The sequence below is a fragment of the Dendrobates tinctorius genome, unplaced genomic scaffold, assembly GCF_039654945.1.
Source record: "Dendrobates tinctorius isolate UK_male_01 unplaced genomic scaffold, ASM3965494v1 ptg000054l, whole genome shotgun sequence".
In the NCBI taxonomy this organism is placed as follows: domain Eukaryota; kingdom Metazoa; phylum Chordata; class Amphibia; order Anura; family Dendrobatidae; genus Dendrobates; species Dendrobates tinctorius.
Genome location: NW_027361722.1, coordinates 16,962,073 through 16,982,496, shown reverse-complemented (window position 1 = coordinate 16,982,496; position 20,424 = coordinate 16,962,073). Strand labels below are relative to the sequence as shown.

Sequence of the window (20,424 nt, the reverse complement as noted above, 5' to 3'; positions counted from 1 at the left end):
TGTGGTGGCTGTATAGATCTGTATGTAGTGTGCTCCCTCTGGTGGTGGCTGTATAGATCTGTATGTAGTGAGCTCCCTCTACTGGTGACTGTATAGATCTGTATATAGTGAGCGCCCTCTAGTGGTGGCTGTATAGATCTGTATATAGTGAGCTTCCTCTAGTGGTGGCTGTATAGATCTGTATGCAGTGAGCTTCCACTAGTGACTGTATAGATCTGTATGTAGTGAGCTCCCTCTAGTGATGGCTGTATAGATTTGTATATATTGAGCTCCCCCTTGTGGTGGCTGTATAGATCTGTATGTAGTGAGCTCCTCCTTGTGGTGGCTGTATAGATCTGTATGTAGTGATCTCCCTCTAGTGGTGACTGTATAGATCTGTATATAGTGAGCTCCCCCTTGTTGTGGCTGTATAGATCTGTATGTAGTGTGCTCCCTCTAGTGGTGGCTGTATAGATCTGTATGTAGTGTGCTCCCTCTAGTGGTGGCTGTATAGATCTGTATGTAGTGAGCTCCCTCTAGTGGTCGCTGTATATATCTGCATGTAGTGAGCTCCCTCTAGTGGTGGCTGTATAGATCTGTTTGTAGTGTGTTCCCTCTAGTGGTGGCTGTATAGATCTGTATGTAGTGAGCTCCCTCTAGTGGTGGCTCTATAAATCTGTATGTAGTGTGTTCACCGTAGTTGTGGCTACTGTATATTACAGATGATATATTAGTTCATCAGCACATCTTTTTGTCTTTTTGAACATTAATACAGAAAGAACAGAAACTTTATTAAGGCATAGCACATTTTTCACAGGGAGTAATAGGTAAAAAAAAAAGTTGAATAAAATATGCAGGCTGAATAAATACACATAAGACGATCCAGTGTTTCTTGACCTTTCATTGCTCAGTCAGTAACTATTGTAGCAGCATCGTGTGGGACACTTGATAATGGAATTGTACAAACATCGGGGCCCAGAGATCAGGGATCATTGGGGCGCACATATTTTCTCAAAATGCCGACACATATCACTGTCAGCGCACTTTTGGCCTCTAGTGTTTTGAAACAACGTGTTCACAATTAGCTCTTGCATTGATCCACATGTCCATCATTCATTCCTCCTAGTATTCATTCATTCATTCATTCATTCATGCATTTCTTTTGTTTATTCATTGATTTGTTCTTTTTTCACTTGCATCCATGTAGTTATCATTCATGTATTAATTCATTACTTCAATCATTTATCTATCTATCCATTTGTTTGCTCATCCTCCTCTTCCCATACATTCTATTATTCATTATTTCATTCATTCATTCATTTATCCATGTATGTATTTAATAATCCATCTATTTATTTGTTCATTCATTCATCTCCCTATCCATCCTCTCTATCTATCCATGGATTTATTCATTTCAACATCAGTCATTCATTCATCTATATATTAATTCATCTATCCCATTATTCACCCATTCATTCCTGCTTGTACTTATTCCATCATACATGTTTTTATTCATTGATCTGTTTTGCCGATACAAACATTTATTAATCATTCATTCAATTGTTTCTACATTAATTTATCTATCAGTTTGTTTTCTCATTTGTTCATTCATCTACGAATGAATAAATGAATGAATAAATGAATGAATGAACAATTGGCTTTATGCATTCATTTACCTACCCATGTAATCATTCATCCAACTATTCTTATGTTCATTAATTCACGTATATACTTGGCCCTCCATTCTCACTATCAATTTATCTATCGGTTCATTCATAGATTCATTCATTCATTCATTCATCCAATTATTAATACATCTGTCCATACCCTTATTTGTCTATACATCCATTGATTCATTCATTCATCATTCATCATTCATTCTTCAATCATCCCTTTGTCTGTAATGAAGTAAATACGTTCTATGACTAAGCACACATCATCGTGTCCTTTTTAGAAGCTCATAAAAATCATTTTTGACACCAGTAGACCTATTATGAGAGGATGGAATTGGCACCGAGTACCTAAAAGGCAAAAAAAAAGAAAAAAAGAGAATTAACTACATTCTCTTAGGATATACATAAAAAATACTGTATCTATGCCTGTTATTCACACGTGGAAACTAGAATCAGTGCATCCCTTTACTTTCTCCTTGCTTACCTTAGGACAGGTAGAGTGTAAGGATGAGCGAATCTGCAGAAAATTCTAATTTAGAAAATTCGCTCAGATTAGACAATGAAATTTTTGATTTGCATCAAATTTATTCGATGCAAATCGAATGTGAACTTTTATTCTCCGAGGTCTCTCCAGACACCACAGTGTGATAAAGGGGAAACAAAAACAAAAAAAATTTACCTATCCAACCTTCACCCACCGGTCTGGTCTTCTTTTCTTGTTCCATCCCCTATGCTGTCTCTTTGGTGTCTTGATCTTGAAATAATTTGCTCATCAATAATGGCTAAATAATTACATTAAAATAAATAATCTATCTGTCTTTGAAAAAAAACAAACAAACAGCAATAAAAATGTTAAAGTGAGGAAATAAGGTTTCACCTGTATGTGTGACTTGTTAAGCGTGAGAATTGCCCTACTTAACTATATATATATATATATATATATATATATATATATATATATATATATTACACACAGGTTTACAAAGGCTCCACTTTTCATCACTTTAACTTGTTAATCTCCACTGTTCCTTTTCTTAGTTTCTCTCTATGTGTTTCTCATATCTACATGTCTCATATCTGTCTCTCAGCAGGGAGAAAGTAAAGGACTTCAATTCTTATCTCTCTCTCAGCAGGGAGAAAGTAAAGGACTTCAATTCTTATCTCTCTCTCAGCAGGGAGAAAGTAAAGGACTTCAATTCCTTTACTTTGCTTTTCAAATTGGTTACTTTGTTGTGTAAACAGATGGAGCTGAAAGAGTTTGATTGTCTTATATCTAAGGATGATTTCCAGTCTATTTGTGTGACTTTAGAGCTGTGATTACAGCAGCATCAGCACCGATTCCTGCAGCCAATCTCACACTGTCTAACTCTGACATGTGGAAAAAGGTTAGAGTAAAGCATAAGTGTAATGTGAGACAGTGACCATGACTGGTTTTCATGACATGGCAGACAATAGTAACTTCCTGTGAATGAATAAGAAAAAGAGTCCAAAAAGGAAATACAGGTACAGGCGCAGGTAAAATAAGCAGGTAAAATAATGTTCACACTCACAGCAGATTTAAAATCTCTTGGACACATTACCAGCAGATCCTGTATCAGCTACTGTATACAGAGGTGTTATCGGTCATTGTACAGGAGGAGGTGAGCTGTGACATCACCTATTGTGTATGATGGATCCTGTGTTATCTACTGTATATAGAGGTGTTATCAGTCATTGTACAGGAGGATTAAAAACACATGCGACATGCACAAAAGTGGACAAGTCGGTAGGACAATGTTCACACCACCCAAAGACTGAAACACAGAAAAAACACAGTATAACAAACGTGCAAAAATACTCTGTTGTCAAAAATATACATAACAGTAAACAGCAAGTGCTAGTAAAAAGATAACAAAAACAGGGTATTTAGTGTTGCAAAAAATGTATACTAAGCCACTTCACCAACGTCACGGTATACCCTTCTCGGAGCAGGCCTATCTAATGTATTTAAAACCTGATCATGCGAACAATACCTATATGAGCAGGATTCAGGATTTTTTCTGTGTTTCAGTCTTTGAGTGGTGTGAACACTGTCCTACCGAATTGTTCACTTTTGTGCATGTCTCATGTCTTTTTAATCTATTAGTTTCTTGCTTATGCAAGTTTTGGGAGTTTTCCGCCCCTCTCTTGTGAGACATGCACATAAAAAGCCGTCTTGAACGGTGTGTCCACATCGGGCAGCGCCTTTCTGAATCCTGCTCATATAGGTGCTGTTCACATGGTCAGGTTTTAAATACATTAGATAGGACTGCTCCGACATGGGTATACCGTGACGTTGGTGGAGTGGCTTAGTATACATTTTTTGAAAAAAACGTATGAAAGAAATACCCTGTTTTTGTTGTCGTGTTTTTACTAGCACTGGCTGTCTACTGTTCTATATATTTTTTATAACAAAGTATTTTTGCACGTTTGTTATACTGTGTTTTTTGTGTTATTGTACAGGAGGAGGAGGTGAGCTGTGACATCACCTATTGTGAATGGTGGGTCCTGTGTTATCTGCTGTATATGGAAGTGATTGGAATCATGTTTCTGATTTGGATCTAGCTTTAGTCCTATTGAACAGTGTGAAAATTGCAAGAGTTCAAGTTTTTTTAGATACTGAAATAGTGATATGGAAAATTAAAAAATATGTTAAAAAATTACATTGCAATTTATAAACACATTAAACTTGACTTGAACAACAAGTTATTTTCCAATGACACATTCCTTATAGGTGAGGACAATAATCTGCATAATGCTCCTATGACAACACTGAATAAGCAGGATGCAAGAGCTGAAGTTCTGTTATGGGGAAGAGAACACACCACCAGCAGTATTGGAACATTAGTCCAAATAAAGATAGGTTTACCTGTGTAACTATCAATTAATTGAAGTAATTGTGACACCTTTATAAGTTAGAATGTTAGTAAGGCGTGGTCAGAAGCTCAGACTTCTGGCTTTAATATCACCTAGGGGACTTTGGGGACTTTGCTGGTGGGTCACTCGGAAGTCCATCGGTTGCTACCTTTCTTTGGAAGAATATGATATGACCTGTATGGGATTTTTTTGGTCTTCCATTCTTTACCTGCAGACACCCTGAATATAAATTCTTCTCCTAAGTAGATGACTTTGCATTTTGGCGTTTTCATCTGCTGGGGGTCCGGACTTCTTATCAGTATCCAGCTTGTAGCAGTCAGGAATCCATCGTAATTGACGCCATTAAGGGATCCCTCATCTACATCCGCCCAAGAAATCACAGAACGGGGCCAACTACGGGCCACGCATGTTATTCTAAGACACCCGGTGTCATGATCCTTCAACACTGTTACGTTCAAGGGCTCTGGAAGAGAGAAAACAGAGAATCCATTTTTTTTAGCCGTGTGACCACAGACCAGACAGGGGCAAACTGCGGCTGGAGGACAGAGACAGCAGAAGAGCTGAAAACAGTGACCCACGGTCTGCATCGTGCCCTCTGCTGCCTCCATCCACATATTACCGCTATACGCGGATACAGTCGGCGGTGAATACATTGGCAGAGGAGTGAGCCACCAGCTCCTTCTTCCACCAATCGTGTGCGACTGAGCCCGCAGACTCCATGATGTCATTTCATCGTGTCTGTTGTACGGTGAGTCGGTGCACAGGTGACTGGAGCAGAGTGTCGGGGGGATGGGAGCGAGGTGAGTATATGTGGGCCTGGTGTCTGTATATAGGGGGCTACGGGAGGGCTCATATATATACTGTATATGAGCCTCTCTATATACAATATGAGCCATGACATAGCCCTATATATATACACAGCTCTGATAAAAATTAAGAGACCACTTTCAAATTTTCAGTTTGTCTGATTTTTCTCTTTATATTTTTTAGTAAAATTTAAATTGCTCTTTTATTCTATAAACTACTGACAACATGTCTCCGAATTTCCAAGCGCTAAATTTTGTATTTTTTTTCTGAAAAATAGAAATGGTCAAAATAAAAAAAAACAAAAAAAAACAAAACAGTGCTTTCAGACCTCAAATAATGCAAAGAAAACAAGGTCATAATAATTTAGAAACAACAATACTAATGTTTTAACTCAGGAAGAGTTCAGAAATCAATATTTTGTGGAACACCCATGATTGTTAATCCCAGCTTTCTTGTGTCTTGGCTGCTTTCCACCAGTCTGTCACACGGCTTTTGGGTGACCTTATTCCACTCCTGGTACAATAATGTAAGCAGTTCTTCTTTGTGTGATGGCTTGTGGCTGTCCATCATCCTCTTGATTACATTCCAGAGGGTTTTCAATGGGGTTCAGGTCTGGAGATTGGGCTGGCCATGACAGGGATTTGATGTGGTGGTCTCTTATTTTTTGCCAGAGCTGTAAGTTTGTGCCCCAAGTACTATACGTACCAGCTGCCATCTTCTTCTGTTCTTGGTGCCGCTTTGGTCTTCTTCTGCAGTGTGTGACCTGCTGGAGCGCTCCACTGTTTGCTGGTAGAGCAGAAGGTCACTCTAATCGCTCTCATAGACTTACATTGAGAGCTTATGACCATTACCTCAAACTTTTGGACAGTCAGACTCTGCGGTCACAAGGTGGAGAAGAGACTGGAGCGGCGGCGGGAAGAGCGGAAGAAGGATAATTTTAGGGGTGGGGAACATGCACTAGTGACAACAATCTAGCGGTGACAAAAAAGCCACCGACTGGTGCTTTAACTCAGTTTTTTGGAGCAAGAGAAAGGTCTTCTTTAAATTTACCTACCAACTAAATGTATGTGCATAAAAACTTGAGCTGGGACTGATGTTTTAGGCACAACAACTATTTTTTGTAATAGAAAACCCACGTATTGATTTGCTGCAAATTAAAAGTACTCCAAAACATCCAAATGCCCTGATAAATGTGTATAATGCTATTCTCTATTTTTCAATTACTAATCTTTCCGGATGTGCTGTCACAAACACTATCTGTACTGTTTAGTTAGTTTTTAACAGATTTTTCACCCTATCTGTATGCCTCAGCTGTGAACTGTGATGTACTTTCACTATCCCGTTTCACTCTAAAATGGCTAAATGGCTGCTGCATTCCTTGCCTCAGCTTTTATACAGGCTATGATAATTTCTCCTGACCAGCTCTGACAGACCATGTGATGTAATAGCAGGGAGTGATTTGTGAGAAAGCTAGGTCTAGCTGCACATCTTGTAAGCCTTCTCTGGATGATGCAATTTTCTATAATGTGTTAAATATCCATGTCCAGTTTACACAAAGTAAATCACAAATCAGTGATTTCCGAAAAATGTTAACACAAATTTGTTTGGCTTTGAATCAACTTGCTCATCTCTAACTACACCAGGACATTTTAAATTCAGGTAAAGTTTGCAATGTTTTTTTTTACATTTTGTAGAAAAATTTGTTGTGAGGTGGACATAGTTGTGAAGAGCAACCTTTGTTTTATTTTATTTAATTTTTTCATAAATCGATAGTGCACATGAAAAGAAAAAAACTTTGTAATATAATCAGAGAAATCTGGTTCTTTCTCCTCCTGGACTGATCTTTCATTTTCAAAATTCTAAATGTGTGGGTAAAATCTGTCCTTGGTGAATACAGAATTTCCCATTCCTGAGATAAGGGATGACTGTTGGTGTTCATAGAGTTCCATGGAACTTACAGTAGAATGTCTGTGTTGTTCTCTAGTTCCTCCCCCTCTCCATAGAATGTCTGTGTCAGCCTCTAGCTCCTCCCCTCTACATAGAATGTCTGTGTCAGCCTCTGGCTCTTCCCCTCTCCATAGAATGTCTGTGCCTACTTCTAGTTCCTCCCTCTCCAAAGAATGTCTGTGTCTACTTCTAGCTCCTCCTTCTCCATAGAATGTCTGTGTCTGTCTCTAGCTCCTCCCATCTCCACAGAATGTCTGTGTCTGCTTCTAGCTCCTCCCTCTCCATAGAATGTCTGCATTGGCCTCTAGCTCCTCCCCTCTCCATTGAATGTTTGTGTCTGTCTCTAACTCCTCCCATCTCCATAGAATGTCTGTGTCTGCTTCTAGCTTCTCCCTCTCCATAGAATGTCTGTCTGTCTCTAGCTCCTCCTCTCTCCATAGAATATCTGTCTCTAGCTCTTCCCTCTCCATAGATTGTCTGTGTCTGTCTCTAGCTCCTCCCCTTGCCATAGAATGTCTGTCTCTAGCTCCTCCCCCTCCATAGAATGTCAGTGTCTGTCTCTAGCTCATCCCCTCTCCATAGAATGTCTGTCTCTAGCTCCTCCCTCTCCATAGAATGTCTGTGTCTGTCTCTAACTCCTCCCCTCTCCATAGAATTTCTGTCTCTAGCTCCTCCCTCTCCATAGAATGTCTGTCTCTAGCTCCTCCCCTCTCCATAAAATGTCTGTGTCTGTCTCTAGCTCCTCCCCTCTCCATAGAATGTCTGTCTCTAGCTTCTCCCTCTCCATAGAATGTCTGTGTTTGTCTCTAACTCCTCCCCTCTCCATAGAATGTCTGTGTCAGCCTCTAGCTCCTCCCTCTCCACAGAATGTCTGTGCTTGCCATTAGCTCCTCCCCTCTCCATAGAATGTCTGTGTTTGTCTCTAACTCCTCCCCTCTCCATGGAATGTCTGTGTCTGCCTCTAGCTCCTCCCTCTCCACAGAATGTCTGTACTGGCCACTAGCTCCTCCCCTCTCCATAGAATGTCTGTGTCTGTCTCTAGCTCCTCCTCTCTCCATAGAATGTCTGTCTCTAGCTCCTCCCCTCTCCATAGAATGTTTGTGTCTGTCTCTAGCATCTCCCCTCTCCATAGAATTTAAAAAGCACCAACTGTCATCTCCTATAGCAGTAATGGAAATGTCTGTGGTCACTGAATGCAAATTTTACAGATTTTACCCCTGATTTGAGAGTAAAATATCAGTCCAGGAGGAGAAAGAAGCAGATTTGTTTGAGATATATTACAAAGTTTCTTATTTTCATGTGAGCTCTTCATTTATGAAATAAAAATTAAAACATTTACTCTATAAATTGAACCTTTAATGTTAAAAGCCAAAATAATATTTGAAAAAAGCACCTTATACCGATTTCTCATACCGTAGACTTGTAAGGACGTCTCCCCTGCAGCCGATCCTCCAGGAAAGATATTGAACAGACATTTGTACTTTCCTTCATCGCTCACATTTACCCTTGACAGTGTGAGCAATGCTACGTTCGAACCTTCCATCGTCACACTGATGACTCCTCGATATTCCGGCTCAATTTTCTCTTCATCTTTGTAAGTAGCAATATTTTTGTCATTTTTCTGCCATGATATCTGTATGACTTTTTCGTTATCACCAGATTGCTTTCTGTTGATGCACCTCAGTGTCACAGGTTGAAGGAGTCTCCCCATGTGATGTTTCTCGATGAGCACCTCGCCTGTGGAGGCAATGAATTTAAAACTTATTGTAAAAACTGGAACAAGGCATCGTTAAACGGGTTTTCTACCATTCCTCATTTGGCCTGACATCAGCCATGTCCCCCTCTGGCTTGCTGGCATCAGCATCGAGTGGAAGGTATCTCATGATGGCTGCAGCCAATCAGTGACTGCTAGCAGATATAAACTACTGCTAGCAGCTATAAAGTCAATAATGTCATTAGCTGCAGCCATCACGTAAAGCCCTCCTCCAGATTTTGATGTTGGCAGACCGATGGGCGACACATCTTCAATAGTGGAGTCCCCCAAGGTTCTGATTTAGGACCCCTACTCTTCTCAATCTATACACTTGGTCTAGGGCAACTCATAAAGTCCCACGGATTCCAGTACCACCTTTATGCTGATGACACTCAGATCTACCTCTCTGGCCTAGACGTCACCTCTCTGCTGTCCAGAAACCCTGAGTGTCTATCAGCCATATCCTCCTTCTTCTCCTCTCGCTGCCTCAAGCTCAATGTGGACAAATCTGAACTCATCATCTTTCCTCCATCTCACAGATCTTCCTTACCCGACCTAGCTATAACAATTAATGACATCACGCTTTCCCCAGTACCGGAAGTCCGCTGCCTCGGAGTAACCTTTGACTCTGCCCTGTCCTTCAAACCGCACATCCAAGCTCTTTCTACCTCCTGTAGCCTCCAGCTCAAAAATATTTCCAGAATCCGTCCTTTCCTCAACCCTCAATCTACTAAAATGCTTGTGCATGTCCTCATCATCTCCCGCCTTGACTACTGTAATATCCTCTTCTGTGGTCTACCAGCTAACACCCTCGCACTTCTCCAGTCCATCCTTAACTCTGCTGCCCGACTAATTCATCTCTCTCCTCACTACTCCTCCACTTCTCCCCTCTGCCAATCTCTTCACTGGCTCCCATTCCCTCAGCGGATCCAGTTCAAATTACTAATACTGACCTACAAGGCCATCTATAACCTGTCTCCCCCATATGTCCCTGAACTAATCTCCCGATACCTTCCCTCACGTAATCTCCGGTTTTCCCAAGACCTCCTTCTCTCCTCCACACTTATTCGCTCCTCTCCCAACCGCCTCCAAGACTTCTCCCAAACTTCCCCTATCCTCTGGAATTCTTTGCCCCAACAAGTCCGACTATCAACCACATTTGGATCCTTCAGAAGGAACCTGAAAACCCACCTCTTCAAGAAAGACTACAGCCTGCAATGACCCCGCTACCTCCTTCTCTCTCACCACTACCGGAGATATCACCTCAACCAACACCGGAACTGCTGCAACCCACCAACCTACTGTCGCCTTCCCCACCATCCTGTAACATGTCAGCCCGAAAGGGCAGGGTCCTCTCCCCTCTGTATCAGTCTGTCATTGTTAATTTTTTTTACTGTAAGTGATATCTGTAATTTGTATGTAACCCCTTCTCCTGTACAGCACCATGGAATCAATGGTGCTATATAAATAAAAATAATAATAATAGCGGAGAAAGGTAGGTACAGTGGCTGTTTTTTTAGATTTTGGAGTTTACTTAAAATGGATTTTACTTAAAACTTAGTGGTAATAATTTTTAATTTTTCCAAAAAATATTCATCTATAGGTCAAATCAGGGATTGATCTCATCTAGGCTCAGTACCAGTCAAAAGTTTGAACTCCCCTGTTCATACAGTGGTAGATTCAGACTGATGGCAGCAAAGCACTTATTTCACTGTTTTGCCTCTACTCTGCATCCAACTCATCCCGAACCATCTCCATTGGGTTGAGGTCAGGTGATTGTAGGGGGTCATGTCTTGGGACGCAGCCTCCATCCCTCTCCTTCATGGTCACCTTGCCTTTTCAATGCCTTTTTTAGGTCATTGTCCTTGCAATACAAATGATGTAACCAGAAATGTACCATCACATCGCTGCCCCCATGCTTCATGGTAGGCACCACACATGTATCAATCGTCCGCTCACCTTCTCTTTAGCAAACAAAAACATGGTAGTTGGTCCCAAAATCTTTCATTTTGACTCATCTGACCTCAGTAAAGATTTTCACTGATCTCAAGACCAGTTCTTGTGTTGCTTGGCCCAAACAATTCTCTTCCACTTATTTGTGATCCTCAATAGCGGCATCTTTGCAGTCATTTAGCCCTAAATCAACTTCTTGCAGTCTCCTCTGGATATGTTCAGATGTTTCTGCTTCTTGATGTATGTACATACTTTATCAGGGCTGATATTTAAAGTGTTATCAATTTGCAGTTCATGAGCCTGGAAACTTTGTTGAGCTTATCCTCTGCAGCAGAGGTCAGTCTAGGTCTTCCTTTCCTCATGACCGCCAGTTTCATAATAGTGATTGTTGGTTGGCATAATTGCACTTCAAGGGTCTACCAATTTTCTGGATTGATTGACCTTCATGCCTTAAAATAATGGTAGTCTGACATGTGTTTTTACATAGTTAATGGTCCTTGCCATATTCTGGCTAAGAACAGTTGTGGAATAGGACTCAACACTGTTTGGAGCTGTGGACCAACTCTGACTCTACAAAACAAATCTGATGATCACAAAAACTTTCTAAAGGTCAGTGATTCTAGAAATGAAATTTGTACAAGGCCACCTGTTCAATGGAAGCCATTCTAGGTGATGACCTGATGACCTGATGAAGCTGCTGGAAAGAATACCAAGGTGGTGTAAAGCAGCTGGTCATCAGAAGAAAAGGGGGTATACTAGTTTGTTTCACGTGCCTCTTTACTCCTTGTCTCCATATGTGTCTCTTCTTGGTTTTCAGTCTGAATCCACAATGTGCACATTCCATTAAGAACAAGAAAAACCATTGTATGAACAGGTGCATCCAAACTTTTTGGCCGTTCCTTTTAGAAAGAAAGCTGACATCTTCTCGAAACAGCCCCCTTTTCTGTTCTTGGCCCATCTTTGGTTTTGCACTTTATCTCCATTCGTGTGAAGAAGATTGAGCGCAATACTTCAAATATCTCCAATACATTTGTGTGGTTTTATTCAAAACAAACAAAAATAGCCTAAAAAGAAAAATTGCTGGCAAAACTCTTGGAAACCTTACCAGGAATAGTAAGACAGGCTTCTCCCATTATTGACCCTTTGGGGAGGTAATTAAAAGTACATCTGTAGCAACCTTCATCCTGAATACTGGCTTTATTAATCGTGATCGCCGTTTCATTAAGGCCTGAAGTGCTCATCCAGAGACGATCCTTGTAACCTTCACTGATTTCAGCTCCGGAGTCTGACGTGTACGTGGCTACAGTGGTTGTTCGGCCACTTACTTCCCTTGTCCATGTCACTTGCACGGGAACAAAGTGCGGATATAAAATACACTTTATTGTTACACTTTTCCCGTATTCTACTGGACCATATTCAATTTTCACATCTGCAAAATGAACAAAAACTTCTCTATGAATTGTCAGAACTTCTCTTTTTGCATTTGGCAGATACAAAAAGAACTACAAACGTTTATACATTCCTACAATGAGTTACAAATAGAAGGTAGAGGATTTGTTTTTCAGGAACATTTTCGTATACATAGCGCCATTAAAATTAATCATTCATCAGAACATAACGTACCGGTTAAAACTTATTTTAAAGATATTTTGTGTAGACAATTTAAATAGGATCACACCGCTGACAATAGCACAGCTCTCCCTCCATCTTCCAGCTTTATAACTATTGCACAGAGAATGCTCGCTACCCTCTCCGAAGAAGTTAGTCATTTTACCAAAGTACCCGGCAGTCCAGCCCGTGAAAGTCACAGTCACAAAGGCATTTTTTCCTGTGATGAAATCTATTATCACTTGGCGGTAGAGAAGAGGGGATGTGACAAAAATTCAAACTTGCCTGTTCGTATGGATTTTCCCTGGAAATTTGACTCACAGAGAAGTTATTGAATGTTCCCTATTCTGCTCTCAGTTCTCTCCAGACCTCAGATCATAATAAATGTAAGATGAAAAAAAACTTATACTTATGTAATAAACTGCAGGAACGCGGGATGCAGTCACACACGTGGAGGCAGAGCAAGGGTTAAACAGGTTTATTTACAGGGGGATGTGATCCACGCAGGGAGTGAGGGATTGCAGGGTGACGGCGAGGAATGGGGCAGAACTGGAAAGTTGGCAGGGTAGGTGAGGGACGAACGAGGGTTCAGTAATAAAGAGGTTAAACTTATCGGACTGTAGTCTTTTGTTGTGAGGGAGTACAGGGTTCCAACGGTGGCACCGGCAACAGTGGTGCAGACCATGCATGCAGGTACCCATGGTCCTGTCCACCTCCTTACACTTATCTCAACTCACATCTTTCCAGCCACTCCTGTTTTTCCCTGAGTAATGAGCTCTGTCTGGTCCTTGTTAGATTGTTAGAAAAATACGCATTCTGGGGAACTTGGATTTTTTTTTTTGTAATTTGCTCAGCGCAAATTCAGCAAACTGGTGGCCAGACGTCATCTTTATGAACAGTGGAAGGCAAGAAAAAGATTAAAAACATGTTGCATCTACAGCCCTTTATTTACTCTAGACTGGAACTTCTGGACTTGAGTAGGCCCTGGAACATGCTCAGAGAACTCCAAGGCCTACTCACGGGTGAAAGCCTCAGCCAAGAGCGAAGACTAGGCCACAACTTCTGTCCGCAGGCCCCGGAGGTCATTTGTAGTTAGCTCCAGGGTCTACTCACAGCTCGAAGCCCTGGCCTCCAGTGAACACCACACCTAAGATATGGTGCAATGGAGGACCAGATAGGTCCTGCTTCAGGCAAGGAGCAGTGGAGGGCAGTCAAAGAAGTAAGTGGCTGGAAAAAGATTAAAAACATAAACATACTCAGCTCACTGCTCACTTTTTCAGCCATCCCCTCTGCTCCCTACTTGTCCGATTGTCAAAGCCTTGGTTGCATCACATCTTCAGCCCGGTATTCATTCTAGGCGGGGTCTTCCACAGTTAACTCTGGGGCCTTCGTGCGGCCATAACCTCCCGCCTAGAGTGAATACCAGGCTGTAGGTGCAACATGTTTTTAATCTTCTTCTTGCCTTCCACTGTTCAGAAAGATGGCGTCTGGCCACCAGTTTGCTGAATTTGCGCTGATCAAATTACAAAAAAAATCCAAATTCTCCAGAATGCGTATTTTTCTAACATTCTATTAAAATTCGGTTCCACTTGACTGAATATGCCCATCTCTACTTGGCGACCATTTAGATGATTTTATAGAACAGCCTTCCCAAGAACCCCCTCTATGATGACTATGCTCCTTTAAAAGGCATATGGAGAGAGGTTGGGATTCTGAGACCATCCCCCTTAATGAGGGTATTTTTTGTGTCATTGCGTTAAAGCAAATCAGGCAAGATAATCATGGATAAAAAGAGTATAAAAAAACAGAAGAGAAAATAAAAATAAAATAGGAAAAAAGTTTTCAGCATAACTTTTTAGATAATAAAAAAAAATGATCTACAGTAATATTCCCAAAAATAATCTTACTGCTGAGGGTCTTAAAATGTGGGATGGGTGGCTACAGAAAATTTCTTGGATATAATCGCCTTTGGAATATAAGTGGTAAATAAGTAATAAGAACAATCACTTGTTTACAGTTATTTTGGACATTTTTGCTGTTGAGGCCTTTTTCCCAATAATTCACAACAGTAACAATAATAGTAATAGGATAATATGTGTAATAGCATCTTACAAGAAGAGAAACGGATCACTCGTGACTGCAGGATCAGACTACACACATGGATTCTTTGTAGTCTGTAACCATGGAGACACATAGGTTTGCATAGACCCAAAAATGTAGGAGATGTAAAACCATAAGTTGTTTTAGCTTTTGTATTAGATGAACAGGGGCGATAAAAACGTGACTTATACAGTAAATAAGGATGCAAATAGAAAAGTCTTCTACTTACCAGAACCACAGGCAAAGCAAAGTAAAATCAGGAGCCAGACAAACAAAAAATATGACCCCTAAGGAAAAAAAAAATAAGATAAATAATTGAATGTCCATAAAACAGACTTTTATCTATAATCCATAAAGTGAAATGAATCCATAACCTGACAGTGTCAGATTAGATTACCTTGAGCCCACCAGAGAACATGAGACGTGGAGCCCATCATCTGGATATATAGGACTGATTCTTGCCCCTTTAATTGCTGGATCCCATTTGCACCATTGTTGCTATGACCCTATACATTTTCGGAGTATGAACACTCTTTAGGAGCCTGTTTTTAATTAAACCAATCCAACACTGAAACTTGATTGATTGCGGATTTTATGCTAGCCCTTTGTTTCTAAGCTATTGTCCTTTGGGTCCTTGAATATTACAGGTAACCTTAACTTATGTTTTTGACTTTTTGATAATCCAGGATTCCTGATAATTTAGTAACTTTCATATCACATTCTTTAAATTTTACTATACAAGGTAGCAAAAGCTATGGGGGAACCTAGCATCTAGTGCTGTTTCCCTGCAGCGCACCCATAGGTGAAATTAAAAATCACACAATTATCAATTTTTAAATCACTGGATACTATCTATTTATTCCTGTTGTATTTTGACAAGTTTTAATAAATTAGCTCGCACAAAGAATTTATGAAGCTCAGATTCCACATGAGATATCTTGCGATGTATTCAGTACTGAAGCTTGATTGATTACAGATTTTATGTTAGTCCTTTATTTCTGAGCTTTTGTCCTTGGGGTCCTTAAATCTTACATGTGACTTTTTTTTTTTACTTTTTTGACTCTTTTATAATTGAGGATTAAGAATTACACCTTAACTCATGTGAAGAATTTCTGAAGCTCACTTTCCATATGAAATATCCTGTAAATGAATTCAACACTGAAACTTGATTGATTGCTGAGCTTATGTTAGTTCTTTTATGGCCGGGATCACACATGCGATAAACACGGCCGAGTCTCACATATTAATACCCGGCACTCAGATCGGAGTGTGTCGCCACATAGCAATGCAAGTCTGAGCTACAAAAGGGAAATGTGAAAGGAAGTGTTCTACAAATAGTCCTATATTTACACTGCGTTATCATTACTGGGTCAAAATACAATGATAAAACTGCTCCACACAGGGCACAGATTTACAGAATCACTAACAAAATATAACTGCATCGTTTTTCTTTTATCTTACAAAAATATATTTTTTTCTTGCAATTATTATTATTACGTTCCTTAGTAGCATTTGTAGTAATTATATCACCCCATCGCTGCTGAGTCTTAGCTGACACTGATCTGCAGGCAGGCAACTAAATCTGCCCTATCCATTATTTGTAAATTTTACAAAAAGTTCTCATCTGCTCAAATCCGAAATTTCTTGAAAATCTGCTTAACCTCATAAGAACCGGCGATGTTTTGTTTTTGCACTTTAGTTTTTTCCTCTACTTATTCCAAGAGTCAAAACTTTTTTTTTTTTAAATTTTTTTGGTCAATGTAGCCGTATGTAGATTTGATTTTTACTTTTGAATGAACCCATTCAATTTATCATACGATGTACTGGAAAGTGAGAAAAAAAATCAAAGTATGGCAAAATAGTAAAAAAAAAAAGTGCAATTCCACAATTTTTTTTTAAAATTTATTTTTACAGCTTTGATTTTATGGTGAAACTGTCCTGGCAATATGATTCTGCAGGTCAGTTTGATTGCATAGATACCAAAAATGTATAGCTTTTCTTTTATTAACGGTAAGTGTTGAAAAAAAAATCATGAATTTTAAAAAAACTAAAAAAAACAAAACAATTTTGTTTGTGTTCCAAAAGCCATAAAGTTTTCAATTTTCTGGATATAGGGATGTGGAAGGCCTTGTTTTTTGGTGCCCCGATCTGATGTTTTTGTTGACATCATTTTGGGGTAGATACAATGTTTTGATCGCCGGGTATTACATTTTTTTCTGTTGTTGCAGTAGCCGAAAAACAGCAATTCTGGCATTTTAATTTTTCTTTTTGTTACGTCAATTTACATATCCAATTAATTTAATTTCTATTTTGAGAGTTCGTATTTTTCTGAATGCAATGATACCATTTATGCATTTTTTTTATTTCTTACATTTCAACTCTGGAGGGTGATTTGAACTTTTATATTTTTTATTTTTTAGAACTTTTTTTTTGCTTTTCACTGTACTTGTTATTCCCCTTAGGAGACTTAAACCTGCAGTCATCTGATTGCTTGGACTATATACAGCAATACTGTGGCATTTCTATACATAGCAGAGCCTCCGACGAATGTCAGCCATAGACATGCAGTAATGACAGACACAGGGGGTCTTTAGCAGATCCCTGGCTGTCATGTCAACACATCGACATCACACGATCACGTCTTGGGAGCACCGATGACGGGATAGAACGGCACGCCTCCCTGTCAACATGCATTAAATGCGGCTGTCACAAATTTTCAGCGGCATGTAACTGGATAACAGCAATGGGAGGAGCTTTGCTCTAGCTGTGGCTGTTAGAGACATATGATGGCTGAATATCAGATCCATCATCTGCCGGAAAAGATGCGAGCTTGGCGTGCGAGCCTGCATTAAAGGCAGTGAGCTGTCATATGATGGACCTATTCAGTCATAAGTCATTAAGGGGTTAATCCAAGAAAATGGAAACAGGATGACAGCAATATTGCTGGATTCTAAAAGGATGGTAAGTTGTTAAAAAAGATAATACCTCTTTCCATGCCCTCATCTATCCCTCCACATAGCTCTCCACCAATTCCTTCAGTCCTTTTTTAGGTACCTTCTGGTCCTCTTCCAGGTGCCACTGGTCTACTTCCATCTTCACAGTGAATTTCAGCTCCTAAAGAACTGACTTGGTCTCTTGTCTATGTGTTGTACGCCATCATACATCATGACCTTGTTTGAGGCCTAGTTTCTCACTAGTCCTCATATGCTAACATGATATGTGCAGAAGGCATCAAAGACCACATGAAAGAGGACTGGCAGTACGTGGAAGAACACTGAAGGACCAGACAGGAGATGAGTTTAGTGAAAGGTGAGGACATGGGAGACATGAGTATATATATATTTTTTTACGTCTGTGTTTGATATACTCTAAGGTCTGAAGAATAATGCATATTCGATTCACACTGAGTAGATTCAGCGCAAATCAAATTTCCTGGCCAAAATCAAGCAGAATAACTCATCTCTATTTCCCCTGTAACTGGGGCCAATATGCCATCCCCAGGTACAGGGGAAACAGGGGAAATCAGCCATAAGAATGCATTTAAAAAAAAAGCCATCGTCAGTCCAAAATGCTATTTCTAACCCCACATTTGATGAAAAAACAAAACATATCTGATGTATAAAAATAATTCTAATAGAACAGAAGTTTAAAGCATATTTTACTGCCACTTTTGTGCTCTTAAAGGGCACCTACACTAATTATTATTTATATTATGTGTCACAGCATGAAATGCCCTGAAGATCGACGGGACCCTGCCGATTGCTCAAAACACTTGTTATATGTGCAATGCTTGGGAAGCAGAGTTCTCTGTGAGATGGAACACTGACACTGACACATATATGTGTGCGTGTTTTTGCAGCAGCAAAGTCTCAAACAAATGTTTTCAGCAATTCATAGGTGATTCAAAACCTGATCCTCCACTGATCTACAGGACATTTCATACGGTGCCATATAATAAAAATAATAAATCAGTGTAGAATAAATATAGGGAAAAAGACTAATTTCCTATTTTTACTTTATATCTTCCCTCCGACATCGGGATAAAAAATAAAGAGTAAAAATATAAAAAAGGAACGAAAAGTTTGAACTCACATATAAAAAATAAGAGACAAAAACGTGTTCAATGGCAAATGAGAAAAAAATTAGAGCTCTTAAAATCGCATGTACGGAAAAAAAGAAAATGGCAAGGACTTGAACTGGTTAACAATATCCGTAAAAACAATAGTAATAACAATAAAGCAAACTCATTGAGCAGCTAAAAAGATAATATCTAATATTAAAGGCTCCTAAATACATTTTCAGAAGAATTTTCTTCAATTGTTATACGGTATGGGCTAAATATATTCACACAGGAAACTCAGGGACCCAACAATTATTACGAATTTTGCAAGCTGAACTTTTTAACCCCTGGTGGTGACGATTTTCCAAAAATGATTTTGATTCTTTTTTCATATTAGGAATATTATAAATTAAAATTAAAATGAAACATTTGTTCAAAATTTTTTTTATCAGTTTTTGGGCACCAAAAAGTTACATATGTTGTTAAACTTTGTGCAAAAATGTTTGATTTCCGATTTTTGGGGCACTTTTGAAATGTGAAAATGAAGGGAAGATCTTTGCAAATAAGTCAGATTTATAAATTGCAATTTGGTAAAACTTTGCAATTCTCCCTTCTGTAGGGGGTGGTGTAATAAATGGTGAAACATTTTTAGAATGTTATATCTAAATAGGCCCAAAAATTTGTCAAACATCGACTAATACTTTAATAAATTTGACACAAATAACAGGCAACACGCCCCAAGCAAAAGTTGCTTTGTAAGTTCCCTACGTGATAAATTCCCTTCCTAGTCTTTACTAGGCTGATGTTCTTTTTCTTACAGACACGGCTGCAATCGTTCAGCTTCATTATCTCACAAAACTAACGACAACAGAAAGCAAAATTAAAAGAAAAACAGAAAAGTCGTAGCCATCTCACATCTTACCGTCTTATCCATTGTAAGCCTCACATACTTCTGACAGCTACTTCCTCCGGAGTTCGGAATTCAGTAGTAAGACCTCGTACTGCCATCTGCAGGCCAGTGATTCCTAGAGACTCTTGGTGGGTTGAAATCAGGGAAGCTGTACTACATGAAAAAAGTGTTGTGACCATGGATGAGTGGATCATTTGAAAATCGAATTAGCAGGTTTTGATGAATTTTCCCTAAAAATGTTAATCACTTCACTGAAAAACCTCTAATTGCCATGAAAATAGGTGTATTAGTACTCCGCTTGGAGATCAAGGTGCGTATTGAACCCATTTTTGAGCTTTTTAGAGTTGTTAACCAAGCCAAACAGCATCCTATTGTCATTACCGAAAGTGTTGGCACCCTTGCAATAGTTTAAAAAAATGAAGTATTTCTCCAAGAAAATCACTCCAATTACACATGTTTTGTTATACACATGTTTATTTCCTTTGTGCGTATTGAAACAACACAAAAACAACAGACAAATAAAGGCAAATTGGACATAATTTCACACAAAATTTGAAAAATGAGTTGAACAAAATTGTTGGAACCTTTCCCAAAAATTGTGGGTGAATAACTTTATTTTAAGCATGTGATGCTCATTCAAACTCACCTGTGGCAAGTAACAGATGTGGTCAATATGAAAATCACACCTGAAACCAGATAAAAAGGGAGAAGTTGACTCAATCTTTGGATTGTTTCTCTA

The 20,424-nt window shown here is 39.3% G+C and overlaps 1 protein-coding gene across 1 annotated transcript; it reads right to left on the bottom strand.

Moving 5' to 3' along the window:
* Positions 1-749: 749 nt before the first annotated feature.
* On the bottom strand, positions 750-19,818 carry LOC141091525 (OX-2 membrane glycoprotein-like). Its single transcript, XM_073577168.1, has 6 exons — positions 19,698-19,818; positions 14,945-15,002; positions 12,113-12,436; positions 8,715-9,038; positions 4,756-5,010; positions 750-2,000 (listed from the first exon to the last, which is right to left on the bottom strand). Exons 1-6 carry the CDS (start codon positions 19,707-19,709, stop codon positions 1,930-1,932), a joined length of 1,044 nt encoding a protein of 347 aa, XP_073433269.1. The 5' UTR covers positions 19,710-19,818; the 3' UTR covers positions 750-1,929.
* Positions 19,819-20,424: the final 606 nt, after the last annotated feature.

What these genes read in the sequence shown, in the direction of transcription:
- LOC141091525 (XM_073577168.1), bottom strand. An exon ending in TTGCTTTGCCTGTGGTTCTG is followed by an intron (nt 12,437 to 14,944) that starts GTAAGTAGAAGA and finishes TTCATTTTGCAG; the next exon opens with ATGTGAAAATTGAATATGGT. An exon ending in AGCCTGTCTTACTATTCCTG is followed by an intron (nt 9,039 to 12,112) that starts GTAAGGTTTCCA and finishes TTGCCTCCACAG; the next exon opens with GCGAGGTGCTCATCGAGAAA.